The following is a 27396-nucleotide window of genomic DNA, read 5'->3' on the forward strand; positions in this document are numbered from 1 at the left end:
CATAGAATGGAATATTATTTAGCAATAAAAGTAACCACATGGGAGAATCTCGAAGACACGATGCTAAGTGAAGGAAGCCAGACACGCGAGACCACATATTGTAAGACTCCATCAATACGAAATACTCAGAATGGGCAAATCTGCAGAGACAGAAAATAGAGGAGTTCAGAGCCTAGGGCTGTGGGGGAGGGGGTTGGGGAAAACACATCGGTTGTTAATGCACGTGGGGTTTCTTTTTGGGGTGAAGGGGTTGCATAACTCTAAAGTGAATACAGTAAAAACTACTGAATTGTACACTTTAAATGGGTGAAATGGAGTGGTTACAGGCAAAAGTCATGAATAATAAGAAATAATAAGAAAAAGCCGTTCAGACAGCATGCCTGCAAGGAGGGCTAGCAAACGTTTGGGAAGGGCATGCAGCCATGTGTTCAGTGGACACAGGGGCACCTGCATGGCTGGGACACTCGCCTTTGGTGCAGTAGGTGACCTCCCCCGCATAGTGGAAGAGCCGGAACTCCATCCAGCCAATCCTCTTCCGGCCCTTTGGCCCTGCCAGCTTCCGGCTGCAGCAAGACAGAAATAGACACGGACTGAAACTTTCTAGTTCGGGGCAACAAAATGCCCTGGTTTATGAAGGAAGTAGCAAAAGAGAAGCCTTCACAAGTTGTTTAGGAGCATGACAACTGACCGGAGCACCGGAAACAAAACACGCATAGGTCTCCCTAATATTAGATCCCTCTCTGTGCAGAAAGTGGAACGCTCTTGCACTGGTGGTGGGAATGCCGACTGGTGCAGCCACTCTGGAAAACAGTATGGAGGTTCCTCAAAAAGTTAAAATAGAGCTACCTTACGATCCAGCAAATCGCACCACCAGAGAATACAAAAACACGAATTCCAAAAAAATACATACTCCCCGATATTCATAACAGCATTATCTGCAACAGCTGAATTATGGAAGCAGCCCAAGTGTCCTTTGATTGATGCATGGATAAAGAAGATATGGTGTATAGATATAATGGAATATTACTCAGCCATAAAAAAGAATAAAATCTTGCCATTTGCAACAACATGGATGGAGCTAGGGAGGATAATGCTAAGTGAGGTCAGAGGAGGACACCATATGATGTCACTCAAATGTAGTATTTAAGAAACAAATGAACAAAGGAGAAAAAGGGGACAGAAAGACAAATCAAGAAACAGACTCTTAATTATAGAGAACACACGGATGGTGAGCAGAGGGGAGGCAGGTGGCAGGAGAGGGAAATAGGTGATGGAGATGAAGGAGGGCATGACCCTCCTTGGGTCCTCAGGGTGATGACTGAGTGTGACGAATGGAAGTGCTGAATCACTATATTGTGCACCAGAAACTGATATTACACTGTATGTTAACTAACTCAAATTGAATGAAAACTCAAAAATAAAATTAGATCCATCTCTGAAGAACTGAGGAATTAAACCTATGTGAGCCCTAGAAACACTTATACAATGAAATAACTTCTATTTTCTTCCAGGTGATAACTAAGAAACAATTTTACTACCTTACTTTTTTCTGATGTGGAGGGACTGAAATACTCATGAAACATCATTTTTTGGATTCTGGTGATTCCTAATTTTTATAACCTTTTCTTGAAATATATATACATACATATTGACAGTGCAGGTATCATAAGTATGCAATTCAGTGAATCTGGGCACAAGAAACATACCCATGGGACCAGCACCCAGATCAAGAGACAAAATATTACCAGTATTACCTGAGAATCACTCCCCCACCACCTTGAGCCCCTTCCAGATGAGCCCCATCTAACACAACAGGCTGGTTTTTATCTGGTTTGGCACTTTACAGAAACGGAATCGTATAGTATACACTTTTTTGTGTGTCTGACTTCTCTTGTTTACATGCTCTGTGATTTACCCACATCACTGCATGTAGTCACAGATGATGCATTTTTGTGCTATTATTCCATTTGTGAACAGACCACAATCTGTTTTTCCATTTCTGATGCATTTATTTATCCTGGCGATATTCTACAAAAGCACGATAAAGCCGCTACCATCTACGGAGACTTTACTATGGCCAGAAATTGTATTAGGTGATCTATGTAGTCATTTACAATGTTACCCACTAGGTTGAGTAATAAGTCACTTGTCTTATAAGTGGCTGAGCTGGGATTCAAAACCAGGGCTTTAGGATTCCAGAGCATGAGATAAGTAATTCTCTCCTCCTTGTCTCAATGACCAAGTTAAATTTCTAGTCAATTTCCTGAGCTGCTACCAATGTTCTGTATCCTGATCTGGTGCTGGTGATGAGGGAGGTATGTACAATGTGAAGATTTGCTGGGTTCTATACATCAGAGCTACACATATCACATATGTATTTTGTACTTTAAACCTAACTACCGGGTATTTACCTCAAAGATACAGATGTAGTGAAAAGAAGGGCCATATGCACCCCAATGTTCATAGCAGCAATGTCCAAAAGAGCCGAACTGTGGAAAGAGCCGCGATGCCCTCAACAGATGAATGGCTAAAGAAGATATCGTCCAGGGGCGTCTGGGTGGCTCAGTGGGTTAAAGCCTCTGCCTTCAGCTCAGGTCATGATCTCAGGGTCCTGGGATTGAGCCCCGCATCGGGCTCTCTGCTCAGCGGGGAGCCTGCTTCCCCCTCTCGCTCTGCCTGCCTCTCTGCCTACTTGTGATCTCTGTCTGTCAAATAAATAAATAAAATCTTAAAAAAATAGAAGATATGGTCCATATATACAATGGAATATTCCTCAGCCATCAGAAAGGACGGATACCCAACTTTTGTGTCAACATGGACGGGACTGGAGAAGATTATCTGAGTGAAATAAGTCAAGCAGAGAAAGTCAATCATCATATGGTTTCACTTACTTGTGGAACATAAGGAATGACATGGAGGACATTAGGAGAAGGAAGAGAAAAATGAAGCAGTGGGGAATCAGAGGGGGAGATGAACCATGAGAGACTGTGGATTCCGAGATACAAACAGGGTTTTAGAGGGGAGAGGTGTAGGGGATGGGTTGGCTGGGTAGTGGGTATTAAGGAGGGCACGGAATGCATGGAGCACTGGGTGTTATACGCAAACAGTGAATCTTATAACGCTACATCAAAAACTAGTGACATACTGTATGGTGATTCACATAATAAAAAACAATAATAAAAACAAAACAAAACAACTATTTCATGCACATGACTCTATCCAAAATGTAACGATCATAGATACAAAATCTTCGAACATTCTACCCAGAATTCATTTGAATTTGATTTCCACTAACAAAAGGTATGACGTATATAAGTTGGTGCATCCTTACGGTGCATCACATTTTAACGTAGGAAGCAGTGTATGAACAACAGCTATGGGGTCCACTGCCCACATATCCAAGAAAGTGGACCTACAATGAGCTTCCCCAGGCAAAAGCTTCCCAAGTGAGATACATACGTTTGGAAGTGTGCATGCTTCCCTACTTTCTCTTCCAATTTCTCCAGGAAACTCAAGTCTGTCGCGGGACCGGGACGGATACATTCTTCATCCTTCCAGAGAAAAAGAGAAGCTTCAATGCATAGCTGCCATCACATGCCATCAATTCCAAGTTTAAATTTCTTTGCCAGCTGTGGCAGAATGTACTGGATTGAAATACTCTTATCGAACACAAGTTCAGGTGAGTATTGGGGGTGAATGGGCACCAATCCGTTCCAGGCGCCTAGCATCTCGGAGGGATGGGAAATTCTTTGACAAGTCAACTCTTGGACTCATCATACTTCCAGAGTCTTCCCAAGGACCCTCCACAGCCTCCATGACCAACTTACTTAAACATACCGCCTCATTTTCTCTTAACCAGTCTCTGCTGGCTAAGGACGTATCTCCTTTTTACTAGGAGCAAAGTCTCCTGGTAAAAAGAAATAAAACCAGGGGAGGAGTCAAGATGGCGGAGAAGTAGCAGGCTGAGACGACATCGGGTAGCAGGAGATCAGCTAGATAGCTTATCTAACCATTGTGAACACCTATAAATCCAACGGGAAATCGAAGAGAAGAAGAGCAACAATCCCAGAAACAGAAAATCGATCACTTTCTGAAAGGTAGGACCTGCGGAGAAGTGAATCCAAAGCGACAGGAAGATAGACCCCGGGGGGAGGGGCCGGCACCCGGCAAGCGGCGGAGCGACGGAGCACAAAATCGGGACTTTTAAAAGTCGGCTCCACTGGGAGACATCGCTCCAGAGGCTAAACTGGGGGGAAACCCAGGCGGGGTCAGCATAACCCCAGGACCCGCAGGGTCACAGAAGGACTGGGGATGTCTGAGTGCCGCAGAGCTCGCAGGTATTAGAGCGGGGAAGCCGGCTATAGCGACAAAGCCGAGGAGTGAGCTCTAAGCCCGGGGTTACCTTGTGCCGGTCGCAGGCTGGGTGGGCTCGGAGCGCGGCCGGAGGCCACGGAGACAAAAGCGACCCGGCGCTTTTCTCCAGCTCCAACAATTGACTGCTTTCCTCGAGGCGCGACCGCAAGCCAGGGAGGCGGGGCTATTGGGCGCTTTGCTCTGAGAGTGCACTGAGGAGCGGAACCCCAAGCTCTCGGCTCCTCCGGGCCCGAGAGATTGGGAGGCCGCCATCTTCATTCCCGTCCTCCGGAACTCTACGGAAAGCGCTCAGGGAACAAAAGCTCCCGAAAGCGAACCCGAGCGGATTACTTAGCCTGGCCCCTGGCAAGGGTGGTGCAATTCCGCCTGCGGCAAAGACACTTGAGAATCACTACAACAGGCCCCTCCCCCAGAAGATCAACAAGAAACCATCCAAAACCAACTTCAGTCACCAAGAACAGCGGAATTCCACAGCAGGAGAAAGCAAATCCTACCTGGACAAAATGACAAGGCGGAAAAACTCACCTCAAAAAAAAGAACAAGAGGCCGTACCGAAGGCTGGAGACCTAATCAATACAGACATAGGTAGCATGACAGATCTAGAGTTCAGAATGACAATTCTCAAGGTTCTAGCCGGGCTCGAAAAAGGCATAGAAGATATTAGAGAAACCCTCTCCGGAGAGATAAAAGCCCTTTCTGGAGAAATAAAAGAACTAAAATCTAACCAAGTTGAAATCAAAAAAGCTATTCATGAGGTGCAATCAAAAATGGAAGCTCTCACTGCCAGGATAAATGAGGCAGAAGAAAGAATTAGTGACATAGAAGACCAAATGACAGAGAATAAAGAAGCTGAGCAAAAGAGAGACAAACAACTACTGGAACACGAGGAGAGGATTCGAGAGATAAGTGACACCATAAGACGACACAACATTAGAATAATTGGGATTCCAGAAGAAGAAGAAAGAGAGAGGGGAGCAGAAGGTATATTGGAGACAATTATTGGAGAGAATTTCCCTAATATGGCAAAGGGAACAAACATCAAAATCCAGGAGATGCTAAGAACGCCCCTCAAAATCAATAAAAATAGGTCCACACCTCGTCACCTGATAGTAAAATTTACAAGTCTTAGCGACAAAGAGAAAATCCTGAAAGCAGCCCGGGAAAAGAAGTCTGTAACATACAAGGGTAAAAACATTAGATTGGCAGCGGACCTATCCACAGAGACCTGGCAGGCCAGAAAGAACTGGCATGATATATTCAGAGCACTAAACGAGAAAAACATGCAGCCAAGAATACTATATCCGGCTAGGCTATCATTGAAAATAGAAGGAGAGATAAAGAGCTTCCAGGACAAACAAAAGCTGAAAGAATTTGCAAACACCAAACCAGCTCTACAGGAAATATTGAAAGGGGTCCTCTAAGCAAAGAGAGACCCTAAAAGTAGTAGATCAGAAAGAAACAGAAACAATATACAGTAACAATCATCTTACAGGCAATACAATGGCACTAAATTCATATCTCTCAATAGTTACCCTGAATGTTAATGGGCTCAATGCCCCAATCAAAAGACACAGGGTATCAGAATGGATAAAAAAACAAAACCCATCCATATGCTGCCTACAAGAAACTCATTTTAGACCCGAAGACACCTCCAGATTTAAAGTGAGGGGGTGGAAAACAATGTACCATGCTAATGGACATCAGAAGAAAGCTGGGGTGGCAATCCTTATATCAGATCAATTAGATTTTAAGCCAAAGACTATAATAAGAGATGAGGAAGGACACTATATCATACTCAAAGGGTCTGTCCAACAAGAAGATCTAACAATCTTAAATATCTATGCCCCTAACATGGGAGCAGCCAACTATATAAACCAATTAATAACAAAATCAAAGAAATACATCAACAGTAATACAATAATAGCAGGGGACTTTAACACTCCCCTCACTGAAATGGACAGATCATCTAAGCAAAAGATCAACAAGGAAATAAAGGCCTTAAATGACACACTGGACCAGATGGACATCACAGATATATTCAGAACATTCCATCCCAAAGCAACAGAATATACATTCTTCTCTAGTGCACATGGAACATTCTCCAGAATAGACCACATCCTGGGTCATAAATCAGGTCTCAATCGGTACCAAAAGATCGAGATCATTCCCTGCATATTTTCAGACCACAATGCTCTGAAGCTCGAACTCAATCACAAGAGGAAATTTGGAAAGAACGCAAATACATGGAGACTAAACAGCATCCTTCTAAAAAATGAATGGGTCAACCAGGAAATTAAAGAAGAATTGAAAAAATTCATGGAAACAAATGATAATGAAAACACAACAGTTCAAAATCTGTGGGACACAACAAAGGCAGTCCTGAGAGGAAAATATATAGCAGTGCAAGCCTTTCTCAAGAAACAAGAAAGGTCTCAAATACACAACCTAACCCTACACCTAAAGGAGCTGGAGAGAGAACAACAAAGAAAGCCTAAACCCAGCAGGAGAAGAGAAATCATAAAGATCAGAGCAGAAATCAATGAAATAGAAACTAAAAAAACAATAGAACAAATCAACAAAACTAGGAGCTGGTTCTTTGAAAGAATTAATAAGATTGATAAGCCCCTGGCCAGACTTATCAAAAAGAAAAGAGAAAGGACGCAAATAAATAAAATCATGAATGAAAGAGGAGAGATCACAACCAACACCAAAGAAATACAAACAATTATAAGAACATACTACGAGCAACTCTATGGCAACAAATTTGACAACCTGGAAGAAATGGATACATTTCTAGAGATGTATAAACTACCACAACTGAACCAGGAAGAAATAGATAACCTGAACAGACCCATAACCAGTAAGGAGATTGAAACAGTCATCAAAAATCTCCAAACAAACAAAAGTCCAGGACCAGACGGCTTCCCAGGGGAATTCTACCAAACATTTAAAGAAGAATTAATTCCTATTCTCCTGAAACTGTTCCAAAAAATAGAAATGGAAGGAAAACTTCCAAACTCATTCTATGAGGCCAGCATCACCTTGATCCCAAAACCAGACAAGGATCCCACCAAAAAAGAGAATTACAGACCAATATCCTTGATGAACACAGATGCGAAAATTCTCACCAAAATACTGGCCAATAGGATCCAACAGTACATTAAAAGGATTATTCACCACGACCAAGTGGGATTTATTCCAGGGCTGCAAGGTTGGTTCAACATCCGCAAATCCATCAATGTGATACAATACATTAATAAAAGAAAGAGTAAGAACCATATGATACTCTCAATAGATGCTGAAAAAGCATTTGACAAAGTGCAGCATCCCTTCCTGATTAAAACTCTTCAAAGTGTAGGGATAGAAGGCACATACCTCAATATTATCAAAGCCATCTATGAAAAACCCACCGCAAATATCATTCTCAATGGAGAAAAACTGAAAGCTTTTCCGCTAAGGTCAGGAACACGGCAGGGATGTCCGTTATCACCACTGCTGTTCAACATAGTACTAGAAGTCCTAGCCTCAGCAATCAGACAACAAAAAGAAATTAAAGGCATCCAAATCGGCAAAGAAGAAGTCAAACTATCACTCTTTGCAGATGATATGATACTATATGTGGAAAACCCAAAAGGCTCCACTCCAAAACTGCTAGAACTTATACAGGAATTCAGTAAAGTGTCAGGATATAAAGTCAATGCACAGAAATCAGTCGCATTTCTTTACACTAACAACAAGACAGAAGAAAGAGAAATTGAGGAGTCAGTCCCATTTACAATCGTACCCAAAACCATAAGATACCTAGGAATAAATCTAACCAAAGAGGCAAAGAATCTATACTCAGAAAACTATAAAGTACTCATGAAAGAAATTGAGGAAGACACAAAGAAATGGAAAAATATTCCATGCTCATGGATTGGAAGAACAAATATTGTGAAAATGTCTATTTTACCTAAAGCAATCTACACATTTAATGCAATCCCTATCAAAATCCCAACCATTTTTTTTAAAGAAATAGAACAAATAATCCTAAAATTTATATGGAACCAGAAAAGACCTCGAATAGCCAAAGGAATATTGAAAAAGAAAGCCAAAGTCGGTGGTATCACAATTCCAGACTTCAAGCTCTATTACAAAGCTGTCATCATCAAGACAGTATGGTACTGGCACAAAAACAGACATATAGACCAATGGAACAGAATAGAGAGCCCAGAAATAGACCCTCAACTCTATGGTCAACTAATCTTCGACAAAGCAGGAAAGAATATCCAATGGAAAAAAGACAGCCTCTTCAACAAATGGTGCTGGGAAAATTGGACAGCCACATGCAGAAAAATGAAATTGGACTATTTCCTTACACCACACACGAAAATAGACTCAAAGTGGATGAAGGACCTCAATGTGCGAAAGGAATCTATCAAAATCCTTGAGGAGAATGCAGGCAGCAACCTCTTTGACCTCCACCGCAGCAACTTCTTCCTAGGAACATCGCCAAAGGCAACAGAAGCAAGGGCAAAAATGAACTATTGGGATTTCATCAAGATCAAAAGCTTTTGCACAGCAAAGGAAACAGTTAACAAAACCAAAAGACAACTGACAGAATGGGAGAAGATATTTGCAAACGACATATCAGATAAAGGGCTCGTATCCAAAATCTATAAAGAGCTTATCAAACTCAATACCCAAAGAACAAATAATCCAGTCAAGAAATGGGCAGAGGACATGAACAGACATTTCTGCAAGGAAGACATCCAGATGGCCAACAGACACATGAAAAAATGCTCCACATCACTCGGCATCAGGGAAATACAAATCAAAACCACAATGAGATACCACCTCACACCAGTCAGAATGGCTAAAATTAACAAGTCAAGAAATGACAGATGCTGGCGAGGATGCGGAGAGAGGGGAACCCTCCTACACTGTTGGTGGGAATGCAAGCTGGTGCAACCACTCTGGAAAACAGTGTGGAGGTTCCTCAAAAAACTGAAAATAGAGCTACCCTACGACCCAGCAATTGCACTCCTGGGTATATATCCTAAAGATACAAACGTGGTGCTCCGAAGGGGCACGTGCACCCGAATGTTTATAGCAGCAATGTCCACAATAGCCAAACTGTGGAAAGCGCCTAGATGTCCATCAACAGATGAATGGATAAAGAAGATGTGGTATATATACACAATGGAATACTATGCAGCCATCAAAAGACATGAAATCTTGCCATTTGCGACGACGTGGATGGAACTAGAGGGTATCATGCTTAGCGAAATAAGTCAATCGGAGAAATATAACTATCATATGATCTCTTTGATATGAGGAAGTGGAGATGCAAGGTGGGGGGGTTTGGGGGGAGGTAGGAAAAGAAAAAATGAAAAGATGGGATTGGGAGGGAGACAAACCATAAAAGACTCAATCTCAAGAAACAGACTGAGGGTTGCGGGGGGGAAGGGGGACGGGAGAGGGTGGTGGGGAAATGGACATTGGGGAGGGTATGTGCTATGATGAGTGCTGTGAAATGTGTAAACCAGACGATTCACAGACCTGTACCCCTGGGGATAAAAATACATTATATGTTTATTAAAATAAAAAAATTAAAAAGAAATAAAACCAGGTACATCTAATTTTTCACGTTTCTCCAGCTGTGTCTACTTCCTATTTTGGGTCCTTAACATTGTTAACATTTAATGGACCATCTTAAAAAATGAATCAACCCTGCAGCTTTTATTAAAACAGCAAGAAAAAACAAAAACTGGGTTCAGGTTGGTGAGACGACTCTCCTGAAGTAGGATCTCTAGGCTTTCTGATTCCATCTATGCGAAACCACACAGGAACAAATATTTATTACTAAAATATTTAAAAATACTAGTCTGGCAATCTGTATGAGCATTGAGTGCACACAGAATAGCTTAGGTCAGTCTGCGGTTCCCCAGATGTCCACACAGCCCTTCCCAGACCATCTTACCTAAAATTGAATCGTCCTCCCCACCACATCTAATCTTTTCTGCTTTTTTCTTCATCATACAACCTCCTTATTTTGCCCATTAACCTGTTCCTTGTCTGTCTCTGTGCTAGAATTTAAAGCCTTGTGAGTGTAACGGTTTTGATCTGTTTTGTCCACCGCTGTGTCCAAATCGGAGCACCAAGTGAGCACTGATCCTATCTGTTGAGTGACTAGGAGTCTGAATGCTTGCCATACACCAGTGTAATTCTAAGCCCTGTGCCTATACGATCTCAACTCGTTCTTACATTTCCTCTTAAGATAAGGGCTCGAATCGTCGCACCCACTTGAAGACAAGGAGATTGGAGCCCAGAGAGGTTAGAACACCCACCTAAGTTCACACGGCTAGTAAGCGTGGGGTGGGGCTGGGATCTGAATCCAGATGGTGCCCATGTTCCTGGCAACTGCAGTCACCACCCACCAATGTCCCTGCCGAGCTTTGGAATCTTGTTCACCCAACGGTTAGATGGAGGAGGGGCAGGAGGAGAAAAGGGACCTGTTAATTTTCGTCAGATGGGAGATGATCGCCAATGGAAAGGCAAAGGAATGATTTCTCATTGGCCTTTACATTTAAAAAAGTGATGTCTGAATCGGAACAACTGAAGATCGGCGACTGGGGATGTTCTCAGAAGGTGAAACGGTTCAAGATCAAGTCACAGGTGCATCCCAAGAAGCCTCAGCTCAGGACCAAGGGACGTTCTTTGTAAAACCTCCCTTTACGGTTTCTGGTTTTCTGCTCATCCTAAGCAACCCTCTGACACCCGAGGGAAATTCTTCTGCGTTTTGGCAACACTGTATGAAGTCTCTTAATTCTCACCAGAATGGAAATGATTCCTTTGTGTCTCTCTTCCACCAAATCACAGATGATCTTGTTGTTGAAATACTGAATTGGTTCCCACTAAAACGACAGAGACCAAAGAATTCCCCAAGGAGGATTTAGAGCAACATAAAATATCTCTTTTATTTATTTATTTATTTTAAGATTTTATTTATTTATTTGACAGACAGAGATCACAAGTAGAGAGGGGGAAGCAGGCTCCCTGCTGAGCAGAGAGAGCCCGATGCAGGGCTCGATTCCAGGACCCTGAAATCATGACCTGAGCCGAAGGCAGAGGCTTTAACCCACTGAGCCGCCCAGGCGCCCCAAAATATCTCTCTTTTAAAGTGATTTTCCAATGTTATTTTTGCAAAATTTGATTTTTACCTCCAACTTAAAACAAAACTTCCTGAAGGTCAAAGTAATTTCTCAGAAAATACTCAGAAAAAGAGTGAAAAATAATTCTGAGTACTAATGAGGATAAAATCTCCAGTGAAATATTATTGCTCAAGTGAATCTCTTTCGCTAGAATAAGAAATCAGATGAGGAGAAAACATTAAAATGTTTTACCTCTATACCTTCCATTTCATATTCTGCCTGTTCCGCCTTTAGGGTTCTCTCAATCAACAGTTGCTGGAGTTTCTCATTGCAATAATTGATGCAGAACTGTTCAAAACTAGAGAGGGAAAATTAATCAATAATTAATAATTAATTAATTTTTGAAGATTTTATTTATCTGACAGACAGACAAAGTACCAGCAGGGGGAGTAGGAGAAGCAGGCTCCCCACTGATCAGGGAGCCTGAAGTGGGACTCAATCCCAGGAATCTGGGATCATGACTTGAGCCAAAGGCAGACGCTTAGACTGAGCCACCCAGGCACCTCAAGCTGCAAAAATTTAAATAACTAGAGCTACACACGTAGACCAATTAAAAATTGTATTTTCTTATTTTTAAAGATGCTTTTTAACAGAGAAAGCAAAATGCTTATTAATCATATCATTTACTAAACAGATCAGAGGAGTCAAGCTAAAAGACATTTGCATTTTTTATGGTTATTCCAATTCTGGAATAGTTGATGAATTAGCAGCTATGGAAACCCAGAGAATTTCTGAGGATGGGAAAACCAATTCCCATAATACTAGAGATGCCTTAAACCAGACTCGCACCCTAAAGGAGAACAGAGGACCAGTATGTAATGACGAACTCACCCATTCTTGTCGAAGACCTCAAACCCATAGATATCCAGCAATCCGATCACAGTTTTCTTGGTGAAATCCTAGTCAAAGTAACACACATTGCTTGTTGTTAGGTCTTTTACTTAATGACTCTTAAAACGCGGTAACTGCCTCCAAAGCTTGGACTTGGTTAGACAGCTCCCATCATCTCTCTTTTCAGCATTGGCTCACAGAGGAATCATGAGATGGAAAGGAATTTCCCAGCCCACTCCTCTGCCCTGAAGCCTGCCAGCATCCCACTGCGGCTTCTGTGTCTGCCACCCAAGAAGTGAGACCTTCCCCTTCTGATTCACAACCTTGCTTCAGTCCTTCTCAGTCTCCCGAGCCCACATCCCAAAGAAAGAGAGAGACCTCTAGAGACAGCAGCAAAGGAGATGTTTATCCAGGAGAGAGGATGGGTGGTTTGAAAACCATTTTAAACAGGACCAAGAGCTGTCAGACAGGACGGATATTTAATGAGAATATGACTGTTTTTTTCTGAAAGGGCCACAATTTAACATCCAGTATGGTGTCTTGAGCCAAGGCCTTCCAAATCTGTCCTATACATACTACCTCCTGGAGTTTTACATCTATGTCTGTGCCCCAGTACCCTTTCCTTAATTTCTAGCTTTGAATAAACTCCCCCTTATTACTTAAATAAGTCCACTTAGGGTGAGTTGGAAAGACTTGTATTATTTTCTTACACATGTTAAAACATACTACTGTTAAAGTCAAAACTTTCCATGTACACTGAAAGCCATCTGGCATACTGCAAATACCGTGCATTCCCACTTTGAGACACAATCATTCAGTGGACATTTTTTAAAAAAGATTTTATTTATTTGACAGAGAGAGATCACAAGCAGGCAGAGAGGCAGGTAGAGAGAGAGAGGAGAAAGGCTCCCTGCCAAGCAGAGAGCCTGATGCGGGACTCGATCCCAGGACCCAGAGATCATGACCGAGGCGAAGGCAGAGGCTTAACCCACTGAGCCACCCAGGCGCCCTCAGTGGGCATTTTTGTGAGCCTGCTGTGTGCTGGAAATGTAGATGCTGAAGGACACCGCCCCTGGCCATCAGGAGGCCAATGGCCGATGCTCACAAATTCTTCAGAGTGATAATGTCGGTCATAAAACATTTCCACGTTACCCAGAGTGAGTCACCTAAAAACGTGTGGACAAACCTTGTTCACTAAGGAAGAGTTGATTTTGTTGACCAGCCAAGTAAATGTTCTTCCGTAAACGGCCTTGGCCATTGCATCTCTAGCGTAGACAGAGAGTTCTAGTGTCAATGGGCATATTACCTGAGAACAACAACAGGGGCATCATTACAGAGGTTTAAAAAAAAAAAAAAGCCCATCCGTTTCTGAGTTTTCAAATTAGCCTTTAATGACGGCCAGGGAAGGATAGGTGCTGTGGGAAGACACCATCCCCACCTGCAAGCGTTCAGGCAGGAGCCCAATACGTGCCAGGCATGGAGCTGCTGAGATACAGCTCTGACCCAGACAGATAATTCCAGCCTCTGTGGGTTCACAGTTGGGACACTGCCGCACACAGTCATATTGCAAGCTGAGAGCAAAGTGAGGAGATACCTATGGTGTTTTAGGAGGGGTGGGATGATCAGGAAGGCTCTTTGAAGATGTGACCCCAGGAACGGAAGGATGAGAAGATGTTGGGAGAAGCACAGGGAACAGTGTTCCAGCAGAGGGAACAGCATGTGCAAAGACCTCAAGGAGGAAAGGCATGGTGAAAGGGAGGCATGGGAGTTTGGTGTAACAGTTCGGGATGGGGAGGCTGAGGCAGGAGACCCCAGAAGGAGCTGGAAGGCTGGGGTCTGGCCTCCTCCAGGACCACCATCCTCCTCTTGCATGAGGCAGGTAGCAGCCCTAGGAGGAAGGGCAGGTCCATTTCCACCTAGAGGCATTGTTACCTCCTCAGTTTTGGCTTCAATCTTTCTGTGGGTGAGAGCTTCCAGAAGGATGGAGGGGTGGACTCCCAGGAGCTGAAAAATGGAAACCAAAATGCCATTCAGTGGTTGGATTTGATTTTTGCCAATGTTTAAAGAACTGGTGTGATTTCCAGGCCCAGGATTATACGCTCTGACTGATAATCTTGATTAAATGCAAGACAGATCACATACGATCTTGTGCCCAGCTGGTTTTACCCCCTCCCTCACTTGTCCCATGCTCTTTAATTTTCCTAGGCAGTACCAGCCAGATGGACATGGTATTAGCCACTTGGGAGTTGGGCATCCAGCTACCTCGAGCTCCCCCGTCCTGCCCTTCCATCTCCAAAAAGGGCCAGGCCTTCCCTCTGCTCTTCAAAAGTGGAACGTCACCTTGGAGATCCATTTGATCTCATGGGTGTCTGGTATGGTGGCGCAGCCTTGGTGGTTCTCTTCGAAACAAATGTTTCCCAGGTGTAGGACGCTGGCAATAATTCCAAAGAGATTCTAGAACATTGGAAAGGGCGAGGAGAAGGGGGAAAGAGGGGCAGCCACCTAACTGGTGAATCACAGGAGACGTCATCACAAGGAAAACCACCCCCGTCCCAATTTCAGTCCTGAGCTCGCAGAGCCAAGCTGATTTCCTCCTTCCCCCGAAATCGGCCTCTTACCCACCTCAGATATTAAGGGAAGAGGGATAGAGAGCCTCAGCGCAGGGTGGGGAGGAAGCTCTGCCCATTCTCCGGGACAGGACACTTCTCTTTTCTATCTTCCCTACCCCCTCCCCACCAATAAGCCATTTTCTATGCAAATGCCATGATCCCAGATATATATTTACATAAATATATGATATTTTAAAATTATAATTCTGGCCCTTGAAAGAATAGTTTTAGCCATCAAAAAAAAAAAAAGGATGTAAAAACACAATGTTTATAAAGCCTACAATTTGCTCCAGTTTGTTCAAAAACAAAAGTGTAAATAAGATACAATCCTGCTGTTCTAGGGCATCTAAGTATTTGAGATTGGATTTGAGAGAAGGAAGAAACATGACCTCCTCCTCGCATACAGCACCGGGAAGTCTTTCATCTGCCCGATGAAATGCAGAATGCACAGTTTAACATTGGAATTTCAGACGAGCAATGACTAATTTTGGTCCCAAATAGTGCCCCCAAATGATGGTGACCATTAAAATGTAGCTAGGCGAGCTGGGTTTTTATTGGCTGAATCTGGCAAGCCCACTAGGTGGCCACCAAGATACCAGCAATGTTTCGTCAATCCCAGACCCACGGACCAGCAGTTCTGTCCTTGGGGCTCATACCTCGAGGTCATCTTCAGTAAAATCGATGACAGAAAAGGCACTGGAAACAGTTTTCCAGTCGTTTTTGTCGTTAATAGATGACTCTTTGGCACAGTGACCCTGTTGACACAGAATTGGGTTGCTTAATGTCATTTTTATAGGGGCAGTGAGCCATGCCCACATCTAGCCTTGAATTGAAGGGTTTTTTTTTCTACAAGCACACAAGAGCTGGTTCTAGAATGTTCTAAATTATAAAAAGGTAGGTTTCGCTAATCAGCTAGCATAGGGTGATTTGCTTTCTTCAAACTTATTTAGAATTTCATCTTTATCCTGGGAAAACTTTGAAAGGTACACATTAGTGGTATCTCTCTTTGAATGTGTGTGTGTGTGTGTGTGTGTGTGTGTGTGTGTTTTAAATAGTTTTCCTTGTCATATTTGCCAAATAAATCGAAGATGCTTGTTTCAAGAAACATCTGCTAAAATATGCAGAGAAAGGACAGCCCTGAAATTCAGAAAGCATCTTGATGCTCTTACAACCTCCAGCAGAAACTGCAGGGCAGGACGAAGTGAAAAGAGACCCTCACTCGAGAAAATAAAAGTTTGGCATTTAGAGAGAGACAGGTGACGGATACAATCCCCAGCAGATATGTGATGAGAGGTCCCACCACTTTAGAAGTTGTCTTTTAGATAAGATACACACCACCAAATGTCGCGATTTAAAGGGAAGACTTCTAGATGAGGGGTTTTTTTTTGTTTTTTTGGTTGGTTTGTTTGTTTTTTGCTTTTATAGTACAGGGTGTCCCTGGATTCCTGGCTATCTGAAGATCTGTCATCTTCAAAGATTTTCCTGTTGCACAGGGAAACCAGAGGGGCCATAGCATGAAAATATTCACCAGTGAACAGACCACTGTTAAATCTCCAACTTCCCAAATATCCCCTCCCCATTCAACCAGCGTCTGCTCCCACCCCCACCAGGGTGGGGACAAGCAGGGGGAGTGGCAGAGGGAGAGGGTGAAGCAGTCCCTGCAGGACACCTAGAAGTTCAGAAGTAGTATAGATATACTGCCAAGCGAAGTCACAAAGTCTGCCAAAGTTATGAGAGAACACAAAATTGAACAAAATAATACTGGTGCATCCCTTGAACCATTTCCAAAGCCACGGTGGCATGAAGATCTGGCCAAATGAAACAGAACTAGAAAAATATCTGCAAAGATGAAGACAAGATACATTCCAAAAGGGAATGATTTGAATCTCAAAGGGTGAGGAGAAGCCCTTGGGTAAAAGAATGAAGCCCACAAATACTTTTTACAGGTTGACCCTCTCTGATCAGGCCATAGAAAGTCAAATGTGATGCTACCACACAGCTTTGTTAGAAAAATTTGGTCCTCAAAAAAAAAAAAAAATCAAATTTGAGTTACTCTTCATTCTTACAATCAAGACAAAGTTTGTAAAAGGAGATTATGGGATTCTTTTGTCTTCATTATATCGCCTCATTTTTCAAGCTAAATTTCAGTCATGCCTATTCTTCCTCCATGACTTACTATGAAATGTTGGTCCATCTTTTACAAGATTCACTTCCTAAGACCTCGTTCTCTTTCTCAAGTGATGTCCCCACTTGCACTCTGCCAAGGGACCTCCATTCAAAGCCAGGCCCAGTAAAGAAGAGAAAAATCCACAGATCTCGGGGGGAGAAAGGTGCTGGTGGCGTCCAAGATTGGTAGGTTCTCTACAATCTGGACCTTCTCCAGCCTTCGTGCTGGCTGCAGAAAGAGTAATGGTTGGGGCGGAGTTACATTCTGAAAGCCCCTTTCACAGTGCTGGATCCCAGGAATGGCCTGAACGCTTTCTGTAAGCAAGTATGTTCATTTTGCAGCCAACGAGTCTCAGAATGGGAGGCAAGGAGGCGGAGGGTCTTTTCCTAATTAGTTTTGAAAGCAGAAGGATGCAGCACGGGCTGTGGACACCGGTGGAAAGCAAGTTACTCTCACACCTAGACCAGCAGTTCTCACTCCCGCTGTGACTTAGAATCACGGAGGATTCGCTTAATTACACCGAATCATGGGGGAGTGTTTAACACAACCCTGAGGTCCCCATCCCACCCCAGACCAACTAGATCTGGATCGCTGGAGGGTAGGGGCCAGAGATGTGTGAGTGTGTGTGTGTGTTGAAAAACCTCCTCAGGTGATTCGAATTTCAGCCAGGGCTGAGAACCCCTCACCTAGAGATCGGTTACTTTACCAAGATGATCTACCATCTACCTGCCAGGCATAAACAGAGGGGTTATGGTAAGTGTCCATAAACCAGTCTGTAGGATACCTCCAGAGTGGTAATGAGAAACTTCCTGACCACCCCATAGAAGCTCCCACTAACACCCTTGATTGCTGCCTCCAAAGGGCCACCCAAGCCAGGTGCTTCCAACCTGCGAGAGGTATTTGTACAGCCGGGGGTCCCGCTCAAGTCCCAGGTACGCAAGGAGCTCCTCTTTGCCGCCCTCCAGCAGCTGGTAGAAGATGTGGAAGTTCCTCTCGCCCTGGTTTTGATAGACGACTCGAGACTTTTCTATCAGGTAACTGATGATATGCCCACCTACGGGAATGCCCTTGAGAACAGAGCAAAAAAGGCACAATGACAATAATAACTAAGCCACTCTCTTGCTGGTGTCTTCTGAGGAACGGAAATTCTGAATTCGAATGATGGTTCTTCTAAGCCTAGCGTTTTCTGGTCTCTTTTTAAAAAACATGTTTGCCTACCCTGAGGTCATGAGAGAGATTTTCTGTACTTCTGTCTAGAAGTGGGATTATTTTACCATTCAGGTTTAGGACTGTGCTTGAAATTTCGTATATGGAATGAGGTAGAGGGTCAAAGTTCTTATTCACATGGATTTCCAATTGATAGCACTATTTACGAGCAAGGCACTCCTATCCCTGTTCAGTCACAGTGGGCTTCGGTCATAAGCTGGGGGACCATATCTTATGTGGAGGACTTTGCAGACCCCATTCTGGTCCACTGGCCTGTTTATATATCCTTGTGCCAATAGCACACTTTTATTTATCTTTTAAAATTTTATTTATGTGTGTGAGAGAGAGAGCCCAAGCAGGGGGAGTGGCAGAGGGAGAGGGAGAAGCAGACTCCCTGCTGATTAGGGAACCCGACATGGGACTTGATCCCAGGACTCCGGGATCGTGACCTGAACTGAAGGCAGCTGCCTAACCAACTGAGCCATCCAGGTGCCCCCACACTATTTTTAAGAATATTCCAGTAGAGGATTTGTATTCCAGAACATATATAGAACTCCTGCAAAGCAAAATGAGAAAAACAACCTACTTAAAAGTGGGCAAAAGGCTTTAGCGCCAAATTTTTAACTGGCCAGTTATCCGGACTTCATTTATAATCAGGGAAATACGAACATAAAGCAGAAAACCACTGCACTTGACCAGAATGTCTCAAACCAAGAGGACTTGGCAATATCAAATGTCGACAAGGGTATAGAGAACCCTGCTGGCCATGAGAACCGTCATGCACTGTCCTAACATTGCTGGTAAGAGCCCAGCAATGCCACTTCCGGGCAAGCACCCAACATAAGTGACCACCAATATCTACTCAAGAACACATGCAAGGATGTTCAGAGCACTCTTTGATAGCCCCAAATCGGAAAAGCCAAATGTCCATCAACAGGTGGACAGATAGTGAAGAGATCACATAAGCCGAGAGTGACCAGCTGCTACACAAAGTGACACGAATGGAACTGACAGGTAAAACATTGATGGAAAGGAGCCAGACACAAACTAGAACATACTGCATAATTCCATCTACACGAGGTTCAAGAACCAGCCAAATTCATCTGATTATAGAGGTTGGAACAGTTGGTAACTTCTGGGAAGGCAGGCACTTTCAGAGAAAGGTAGGAGATTTTTCTAGGCACTAGAAATTTTTACATCTTCTTTTTAATAGATTTTATTCATTTATTTGACAGAGAGGGAGGGAGCACAAGCAGGGGGAGCGGTAGGCAGAGACAGAGGGAGAAGCAGGCTCCTGGCCAAGCAAGGAGCCAGACGCAGGACTCGATCCCACGACCCTGAGATCATGACCTGAGCCGAAGGCAGATGCTTAACCAACTGAGCCACTCAGGTGCCCCTAGAAATTTTTCTCTCTTGATCTAAGTGCCAGTTATCACAGGGAGATACACACAAGTAAAACTCATCAAGCTGTACTCACGATTAGTGTCCTTTTTCGCATGTGTGTTGAATTTCAATAAGAAGCTTTAAAACAGACATAACTATTCCATTTTTTCCAAAGTCTAGGCACACTTCGCCAGAAGTCCACGTACAGGCCTCCAGGAAAACCTTAGCCAGTCTTGCGTCACTCCACTCTACGCCCCACCAGCGACTGTTCTCTGGTCCAAGTGACGCGCTTTGTCACCGGGAATTCTATGTCCTTGAGAACTCTGTCCACCCGCCCCCTACCTGCATCAGCCCCATTTAAGCTCTGCGCAACATACAACCATACTCTCCCGTTATGCGTGGTCTTTGGTTTCTGTACCACAACAACAGAGCTGAGTACTTGTGACCGAAACGATAGGGTCCGCAAAGTCTAAAACACAGACCACCTGGCCCTATCCGAAAATGTTTGCCACCTATGCTGTCTAATTATGTATGCCCAAACAATACATTGTTTGCATGGGCTTGTTCTCGGACATCACCCCGACACACAGGACATTCCCAAGACTTGGCCGTGTTTTGTGCAGCTAGCTGCCATTCATCTGTTCTTGCTGCTATGCAATGCTTCCCTGGGTGGACAACCCGCCATTGTGTTGATGGACACTCAGCCCTCCGGGTGCGTTGGCTGTTCCCAGTCCTTTTACCATGATGAGCAGGGCTTTTGTGGGCATGCTTGCAGATCTACAGGAATATCTCCAAGAGTGGAATGGATTATGCGGATTTCAACTTCCGCGAGATAGCATACGGTTTTCCAAATGGGTTGCACCCATGCACTCCCCACCAGCAACGGGTTAGAGTTCCTAACGGTCCACATCTTCACCAACAGCTAGTATCGCCAGACTTCTTAAGTTTTGCCCCCACCCGAGAAAGTAGGACATAGTATCTCATTGTGGTCTTTATTTGTATCTCCCAAAATAGCACTAAGCCTGGAGTTTTTACTTATTTGAGCCACTAAAGCCTTTCCTCCCTTGAGGAACCTTGGGTCAGGCTGCTGTCACTGGCCGGTTAAGGGATCCCCATGAACCAGTAATAGGAACTTCAGTGTACCTTATAGTCAAACTGTATGTCCATGTATTTTCCAAATCTGCTGGAGTTGTCATTCCGGAGTGTTTTGGCATTTCCAAAAGCCTTGGAATACAAAGTGAGGGAGACAGGGACAGACTGAACCAAACTGCGATGAAAGTTCACTTGAGCTCACTCTGCTCGTCAACTTCCTACCCTCCAAATGCCATGATTATGAAAATGGAGGGGAGAAGGGGGGCCAGCGATGAAAGCCATACTTTATCTTCTAAGAAGGAACCACTAAGTATAGAGGATTTGATGCCAAATCCTGGGATGGAGCTAGAGAGGAGGGAAATGTGTCTTCTCTCTGGCATCCAGTCTAGGAATGATTATGGGCAGATATCGAGGAAACTACGTCCTTGTTCTTCCAGAAGCTACAGTACCAGACCCCTTTTTACATCGAAGAGGTGAATTGTTCAGACCATAGGTCCATTGGGAAAAATTCCTTTGGCCACAAACATCTTTACCATGAAGGACAACCAAAACCCATAATAAAATAACCTGTTCGAAATCGTCCAGCAAGTCAGTGAATTGTAATGGCGGAATCATCAAGATGATCCCAATTAAATAAGAAAAATATTAATGACTTTAGTGACTACTAATTCTGCCGGGTGCTTTTTATGCATCCATCTTGTTTTACCCTCAAAACCTCCTAAGAGGTAGAAACTACGAATAGACCCATTTCACAGAAAGGCAAACAGAATCTGGGATGTTGAGTGATTTGCCGAAGCTTGCTGGCACGCGGCGGCCCTGGGATCAGCAGCCACGCCTGCCGGATGTCAAAATTATGCCCTTAACCATGATCCTGCCCTTGAGACATCTCTGCTTAACACCCAGATGATGATCTGCCCAGGCAGAGGATTCTCCTTACTTAGTGACTTCCCTAGAACTTCCCCTGCACGAATCCTCTAAGATCACTTACCTCCAACACAGGATTGGAGAGCAGCAGTCTGTCACGGGCTATTTGGAGTGACTCGGTCATTGGGCAGGTCACAGCAAAATACTGCAGAATCTTCTTGGAGGCCTCTGTTTTCCCTGCCCCGCTCTCTCCAGAAATGAGGATGAAGTGGTTGTTTAGCTCAGAGCACATCATACGGTATGCGTTGTCAGCTATGGCGTAGCTGGAGGAGTGGGGCAGAAATGGAAGGACCAGGAAGGGACCATGCTGTTGCTTCCCTCACCTGTGACATCATCAGAGCTCCCTGCCTCCAGGAAATCACATCCGGACAAGGGGTACAAAACCCTGACCTCAGATACCAAACTCTCACCATGACCCATTGACTGATCATGCATAAAGTGTTCCAGAAGTTAGTACTCAAACAGCTGAGTTAAAACAGAGAATGTGAATAATAGTGGACATTTCTTAACAGTGGGATGGATTTATTTGGAAAAAATCCAACATTTCTTATAAGAACAAACTAGATACTACATTACATCCCCAGGAGACGTGCTATTAGCTGTAGGTGGAAATAACACCCCATCTAAATATTTTAAACACTCGGTGGATATATGAAGATCTCGTGTTTCCTCTTTCCCTCAAAACCTTCTGTATTAAGAGTACAGAGACAAGAAACTTAAACTATCTTAAAAGCTCGGGGATATCTACAGAACGTGAAGACACTAATCTCCCGAGACACTAATATTCCCATGTGGCTGAGTTTGAAAGCTCGTTATTTTGGACATTGTTGGTAGTAGTGATGCAAAAAGGTTTATAAATCCCTTAGGAGGTGAACAGATGAGTCACCAAAGAAAAATGGAGGAAGAGCCTAAATATTAGTCCAGCAGTCAACCAAGGAGAACTGAGATTTCAGCAAAGCCCGAGTCACATATAGATGGGACAGGATCTAAAGTCCTACTACCAGTGGGGATGCTCCTCTCCCATCATGACACTCAGACACCAGTAGATGGCACTGTAGCAAACCTCTTTACAGAAAAGACACCTCCGAAGCCTCACTCTTGGATCTCTCAGCAGGTGCAAAAGATTCCACCCCTCATGATATTTAAGCTGAGAGTCAACCATGATGTGATGTTTTCTACTGCACTGAAAGACAGTTTGCAAGAAGGCAGCCGTTTAAGTGAGGTATGAAACCTAATGAGCATTCATCAAGGATTTGGACGGATGAATGACTGAGTGAGTGGATGGATGGATGGATGGGTGAGTAGGAAGGTGGGAGAGATAAGAGAAAAAGAGGAAGGAAAGAGATAGGAAAACACTATTGGTGACGCTTGTACATGCTACTTACACATGTGGTGGCAGTTCAAAGAAATTGACCCCTTGATAAAGTTCCATCTGGCTCACAGTGTAGATTCCAAGTTCCTGGTATGGGTTCACAGACACAAGGAGGGTCCCAATGTAGGTCTAAAAGGAACAGACCAAAGCACTAGTGAGGAATCCCGGGGTGCAAACAGCTTTAGCAAAAGACCATCACATGCTATGACCCCCCACACATTCATTCCACGCTGGGGATATAAAACAGTAAATAAGACAGGTAGTGTCTCTGCTGTCATGAAGCTTCCATGCGTGTGCACGGGGCGGGGGAGGGGGCCCAGACAACCAACCAAGGGATCAAGACAGCTTCAGTTAGGATGGTAAGAAAGGTGTTCCTAGGGTAATGAGAACGCGAATGACCAAGGAAGGCCACCTTAGCTCTTGGGCTTAGGTAAGTCTTCTTTAAGGAGGGGACTCTGAGCTGGGACTTGAAGGATGAGGAGCCACTCATGGAAAAAAAAAAGGAGGAAAGGGGACAAATGTGACAGGCTGACCGTCCTGGAGGCCAGTGTGGGAGGGGAGAATGGAAACGGTAAGACAAGATGTCCAAGAGGGAGCAAGTTCTGATGACACAGGGCATGAAGAACTGGGGATTTATTCCAACTACAGTGCATGGTGCAGATATCACTCTCCCACTGATGTGAAATACCCGCTTCAGACTGTTATGTCATATGGAGAGCTTTCAGAAGGGGCTGCTGCACTCTGATTTATGTTTATGTGTCCCCAAGGTCTCGCTGGCCACTGGGTGAAAGCAGGGTGGGTATGCATCCCAGGGATATCGAGGGGGCACTCCCACCACTCACATCTATTTCCCTGGATTTCAGTGTGGGATTCTGTTATGAGTCAAGTTTTTCAAGGGCTTCCATTTGTAATAGGACCAACACAGTTATGAAGACACAAAACTCTAACCTCGGAAAGAGAAAACAGTAAATGTGTGGGCTCCTTTGAAAACGCATCTGCAGTTTTCTGATTCTGAGTTTGTTCTGGATTTTCATTCCAGAGTCTCCAGTTTGGAGGTTCCCAAGATTACACTAATTATGCCTGAAATCATTCTCACAAATGTTTCTAATCTCTAGGATCAAGTCAGAGAACGAGAACAGATAAGAATACTGTATTTTGATGAAAATTCTGCATTGCTTCCAGCAGTAGAAATCTTCCAGGATAGAATATAGTTTCTGAAGAGTCTCTCTGTTCAAACTGGAAACAATTTATTCACGATGATCCTACCGTCCCATGTATACTTCTCCACACCACGCTCTTTCTCCTTTGCTTATACATAAAATCTATTTCCATAATTAAAAATATATACTGTGAGAAGCCCTTTGCTTATTTCTCCTAGTAACCTTGGTTCCAACTGCAGATTAAGTCACAGTCACCGTTAAAAACAAAATAGGTGCAAGACAAATATTTTTAGATTGGGTTTGGTTGTCTAATTTACTTTTAGTAAAAGCTAGTAAGATTTTAGTAAAGCTAATTGCATTTAATAACATCCCATCTCTCACACACACACACACCACACACACACACACACACACCACACACACACACACACACACACAGTGGAGTTTACCCTAAAGGAATTTACCTGAAAACCAACCAATCAGATCAAAGTGGGGGTGATTAATGGGGAAGTTAAAAACTGACTGCCCCTAGAAGCAACCAGACCAAGCTAAGAACAGTTCTGGTAAAATGTTGCAGTCTTGACTCTTGAAGATTCATGGGATGTGGTGGACATCTCTTATGTTTGCCTGTCTGGTATCTAGACCCCCTTCCTCCAGCAGATTCCTTTGAGGAACCTTCCCCAGTCCACACCCTACAGTAAGGTGCACACCCGCCCCTTGTCCCTCACTTCCAGGGCTGGGCCTTGGTAAATAGCCTGGCCAATCAGAACAGTCCTCATCCTAGCTACGGGGGATTGGTTCAGAGATAGGCACATGAGCCAAAATGGGCCAGTCAGAGCCAACCAATGTCTGTGTCTCCGGGAAGACTTGCTATCGCCTCTGTACCAACATCAGCCTGGTCCTGGGGGCCACCTTGCCACCTTGCAGAATCGGCCCCAGAAAGAGACCATTGCAAAAGGGTGCAGAGAAGCGGGATAGAGAAAGAGCCCTAGAGGCTCTTCAAGATTCATCACCCTAAGATCCTAGTTCTGTTTCTGGTCCCTAAAGTGACATAGGTCGGTAGATTGTGTCTTGGGGGTTAGACCTGTTTAAACTGGGTCTCTGTCACTGGCAAACCTAAAAGCCTAACATGAAGGATCGGGATGCATCTGGCAGTGGTCCCTTTGCCCATCCCTTTAGAAGCTGACCTAACAGAGGGATATTGTTGGCTATCATTGAGGCCGTGAAGAGAGGCGGGGGTGGGGTGGGGGTGGGGGTGGGGAAACCACCGGTCTAGGAGAACAGCTGAGAAATGGGTTACGTTACATAGATGAGGTTCTCGCTGAAACGCTTGCGAAGATTGTCCAGAAAAGCAGATTCGCTGGTGTAGGCGTCCAACAACACAAAATCCTGCACCCCGACCTTGTCCCTGGCGGTTAGCGCGCCTTCCATGTGCAGACGAATGTGCTTCCTCCTCACTTCTTCTTTCTGCAGCAAACAGAACATTCCTCAGCAGCTCACTTACTCTGTAGTTCCTATTGCTCATCTAATATGGACATAGCAAGATACCCAACCCTGGGGACGGTAGAGCACGGAGATTTGCTCTCGGTCAAGAGTTTACCATTGGTTAGAGATACAAGGGGATGGTAGTAAAAGCATTAACAGTAACATCAACAGCTCCTTGTTAGATACTACGCTATGTACCTGACCTCTATTATCTCCTTTAACCCTCATTCTAACCTTATGAAGTTATGTGCTATTACTGTGCCCATTTAACAGATGCGGAAACTGAGACCAGAGACATTAAAGAATATGCATACATCCTGCCAAAAGGCAGAGTCAGGATACAAACCTAGACAGCTTGGCCCCAGAGCCTGCTTTCCTCACCATCACCTTCTCAACTGGATGTTAGTTGCCCAAATTTGCTGTGTAATTCTGACATGAATGATGAGGAGTTTGGCTGGAATGGGAATTTCTTGTTATTGGGGAGTACTCAAGGAAGGACAAAACTGGAGGGTCCTCTCCCCAAGACTGGGCTTCAGACCTCCCTAGAAAAGGACTGGTTGCAGGCCCACTGGACGGTGGAGAATCTCACTGCGTTACTAGGGGGCAGAGCTGGTCCTCTGTCACCACGTGGCAGAACCACCCTCCTAGGAGGGCACAGGGGTGCAAAGGGAATCAGATCAGCACTGGGCAGGAGACCTGGTGTTTGATTGAGTCAGGAGGGCTGTGGGAAACAGCTCCCCAGGTGTCCAGCAAGCTTAGGCTGTAAACTGAGGGTGTACAGAGAGAGTGGGGGCCACAGTGGGGGATGGGGGGGCCTGAGGTCTGTGTTGGGATGAGTGCGCAAGACAGTCACCTGGCCCAGGCTTCAAGGGCGCTGAGGGACTGTGCCCTGGACACACAGTCAACGCATGCTCCCCACCCACATAGTGCTGCACAGGTGGCTGTGCAGGGGAAAGGAACAAGCAAAACATAGCAAAGGAGGCCAGGAAGACAAACCTCTGGCTATCGCAGTGTCCCTCCAGCGCCCTCTAGTGACCAAGATTAATATGCTCTCTTCCAGGAGAAATGCTTAAGGAGGCCAGTTTGTTATCACAAAGCAAAGACTGAAGGATGTATCTGGATCTGAGAGACAGGAAGGAACTTGACACCTGCTATTTTTGGGTATGCAGAGCATCTAGAATAGCTGAAGCAGCTTTGAAAAAGGAAAACAAAGCCGGGGGACTCGCACATCTTCGCTTGAAGTAATCAAGACCATGTGTCGATTGGCTTTTTTTTTTTTTTTAAGATTTTATTTATTTATTCGACAGACAGAGATCACAAGCAGGCAGAGAGGCAGGCAGAGAGAGAGAGAGAGGCAGAAGCAGACTCCCTGCTGAGGAGAGAGCCCGATGCAGGGCTCAATTCCAGGACCCTGGGATCATAACCTGAGCTGAAGGCAGAGGCTTAACCCACTGAGCCTCCCAGGCACCCCTCGATTGACTTTCAACAAAGGTACCAAAGCAATTCTTTACAGGAAAGGAAAATCTTTTCAATAGTGCAGGAATAACTAGATATCATAATGAAACACATTTCATCTCAACCCCTACCTCATAATATATTT

General features: G+C 44.3%; 1 protein-coding gene across 1 annotated transcript in view; it reads right to left on the minus strand.

Moving 5' to 3' along the window:
• MYO1H (myosin IH) overlaps positions 1–25742 on the minus strand; it is a gene marked incomplete at both ends in the record, with an annotated part of 49337 nt that extends 23595 nt beyond the window's left edge. Inside the window, 14 exons of the mRNA XM_080821059.1 lie at positions 469–563; positions 3460–3551; positions 11190–11270; positions 11760–11865; positions 12399–12466; positions 13585–13704; positions 14331–14402; positions 14739–14852; positions 15664–15762; positions 18062–18241; positions 20907–20987; positions 21844–22042; positions 23165–23280; positions 25617–25742. Of these exons, the coding sequence (XP_080677185.1) occupies positions 469–563; positions 3460–3551; positions 11190–11270; positions 11760–11865; positions 12399–12466; positions 13585–13704; positions 14331–14402; positions 14739–14852; positions 15664–15762; positions 18062–18241; positions 20907–20987; positions 21844–22042; positions 23165–23280; positions 25617–25742 (1549 nt within the window). The remainder of the gene's footprint in view (positions 1–468; positions 564–3459; positions 3552–11189; positions 11271–11759; positions 11866–12398; positions 12467–13584; positions 13705–14330; positions 14403–14738; positions 14853–15663; positions 15763–18061; positions 18242–20906; positions 20988–21843; positions 22043–23164; positions 23281–25616) is intronic.
• Between the last annotated feature and the right edge of the window lie 1654 nt (positions 25743–27396).

This window comes from Martes martes (genome assembly GCF_963455335.1).
Source record: "Martes martes genome assembly, chromosome: 13".
NCBI classification, from domain to species: domain Eukaryota; kingdom Metazoa; phylum Chordata; class Mammalia; order Carnivora; family Mustelidae; genus Martes; species Martes martes.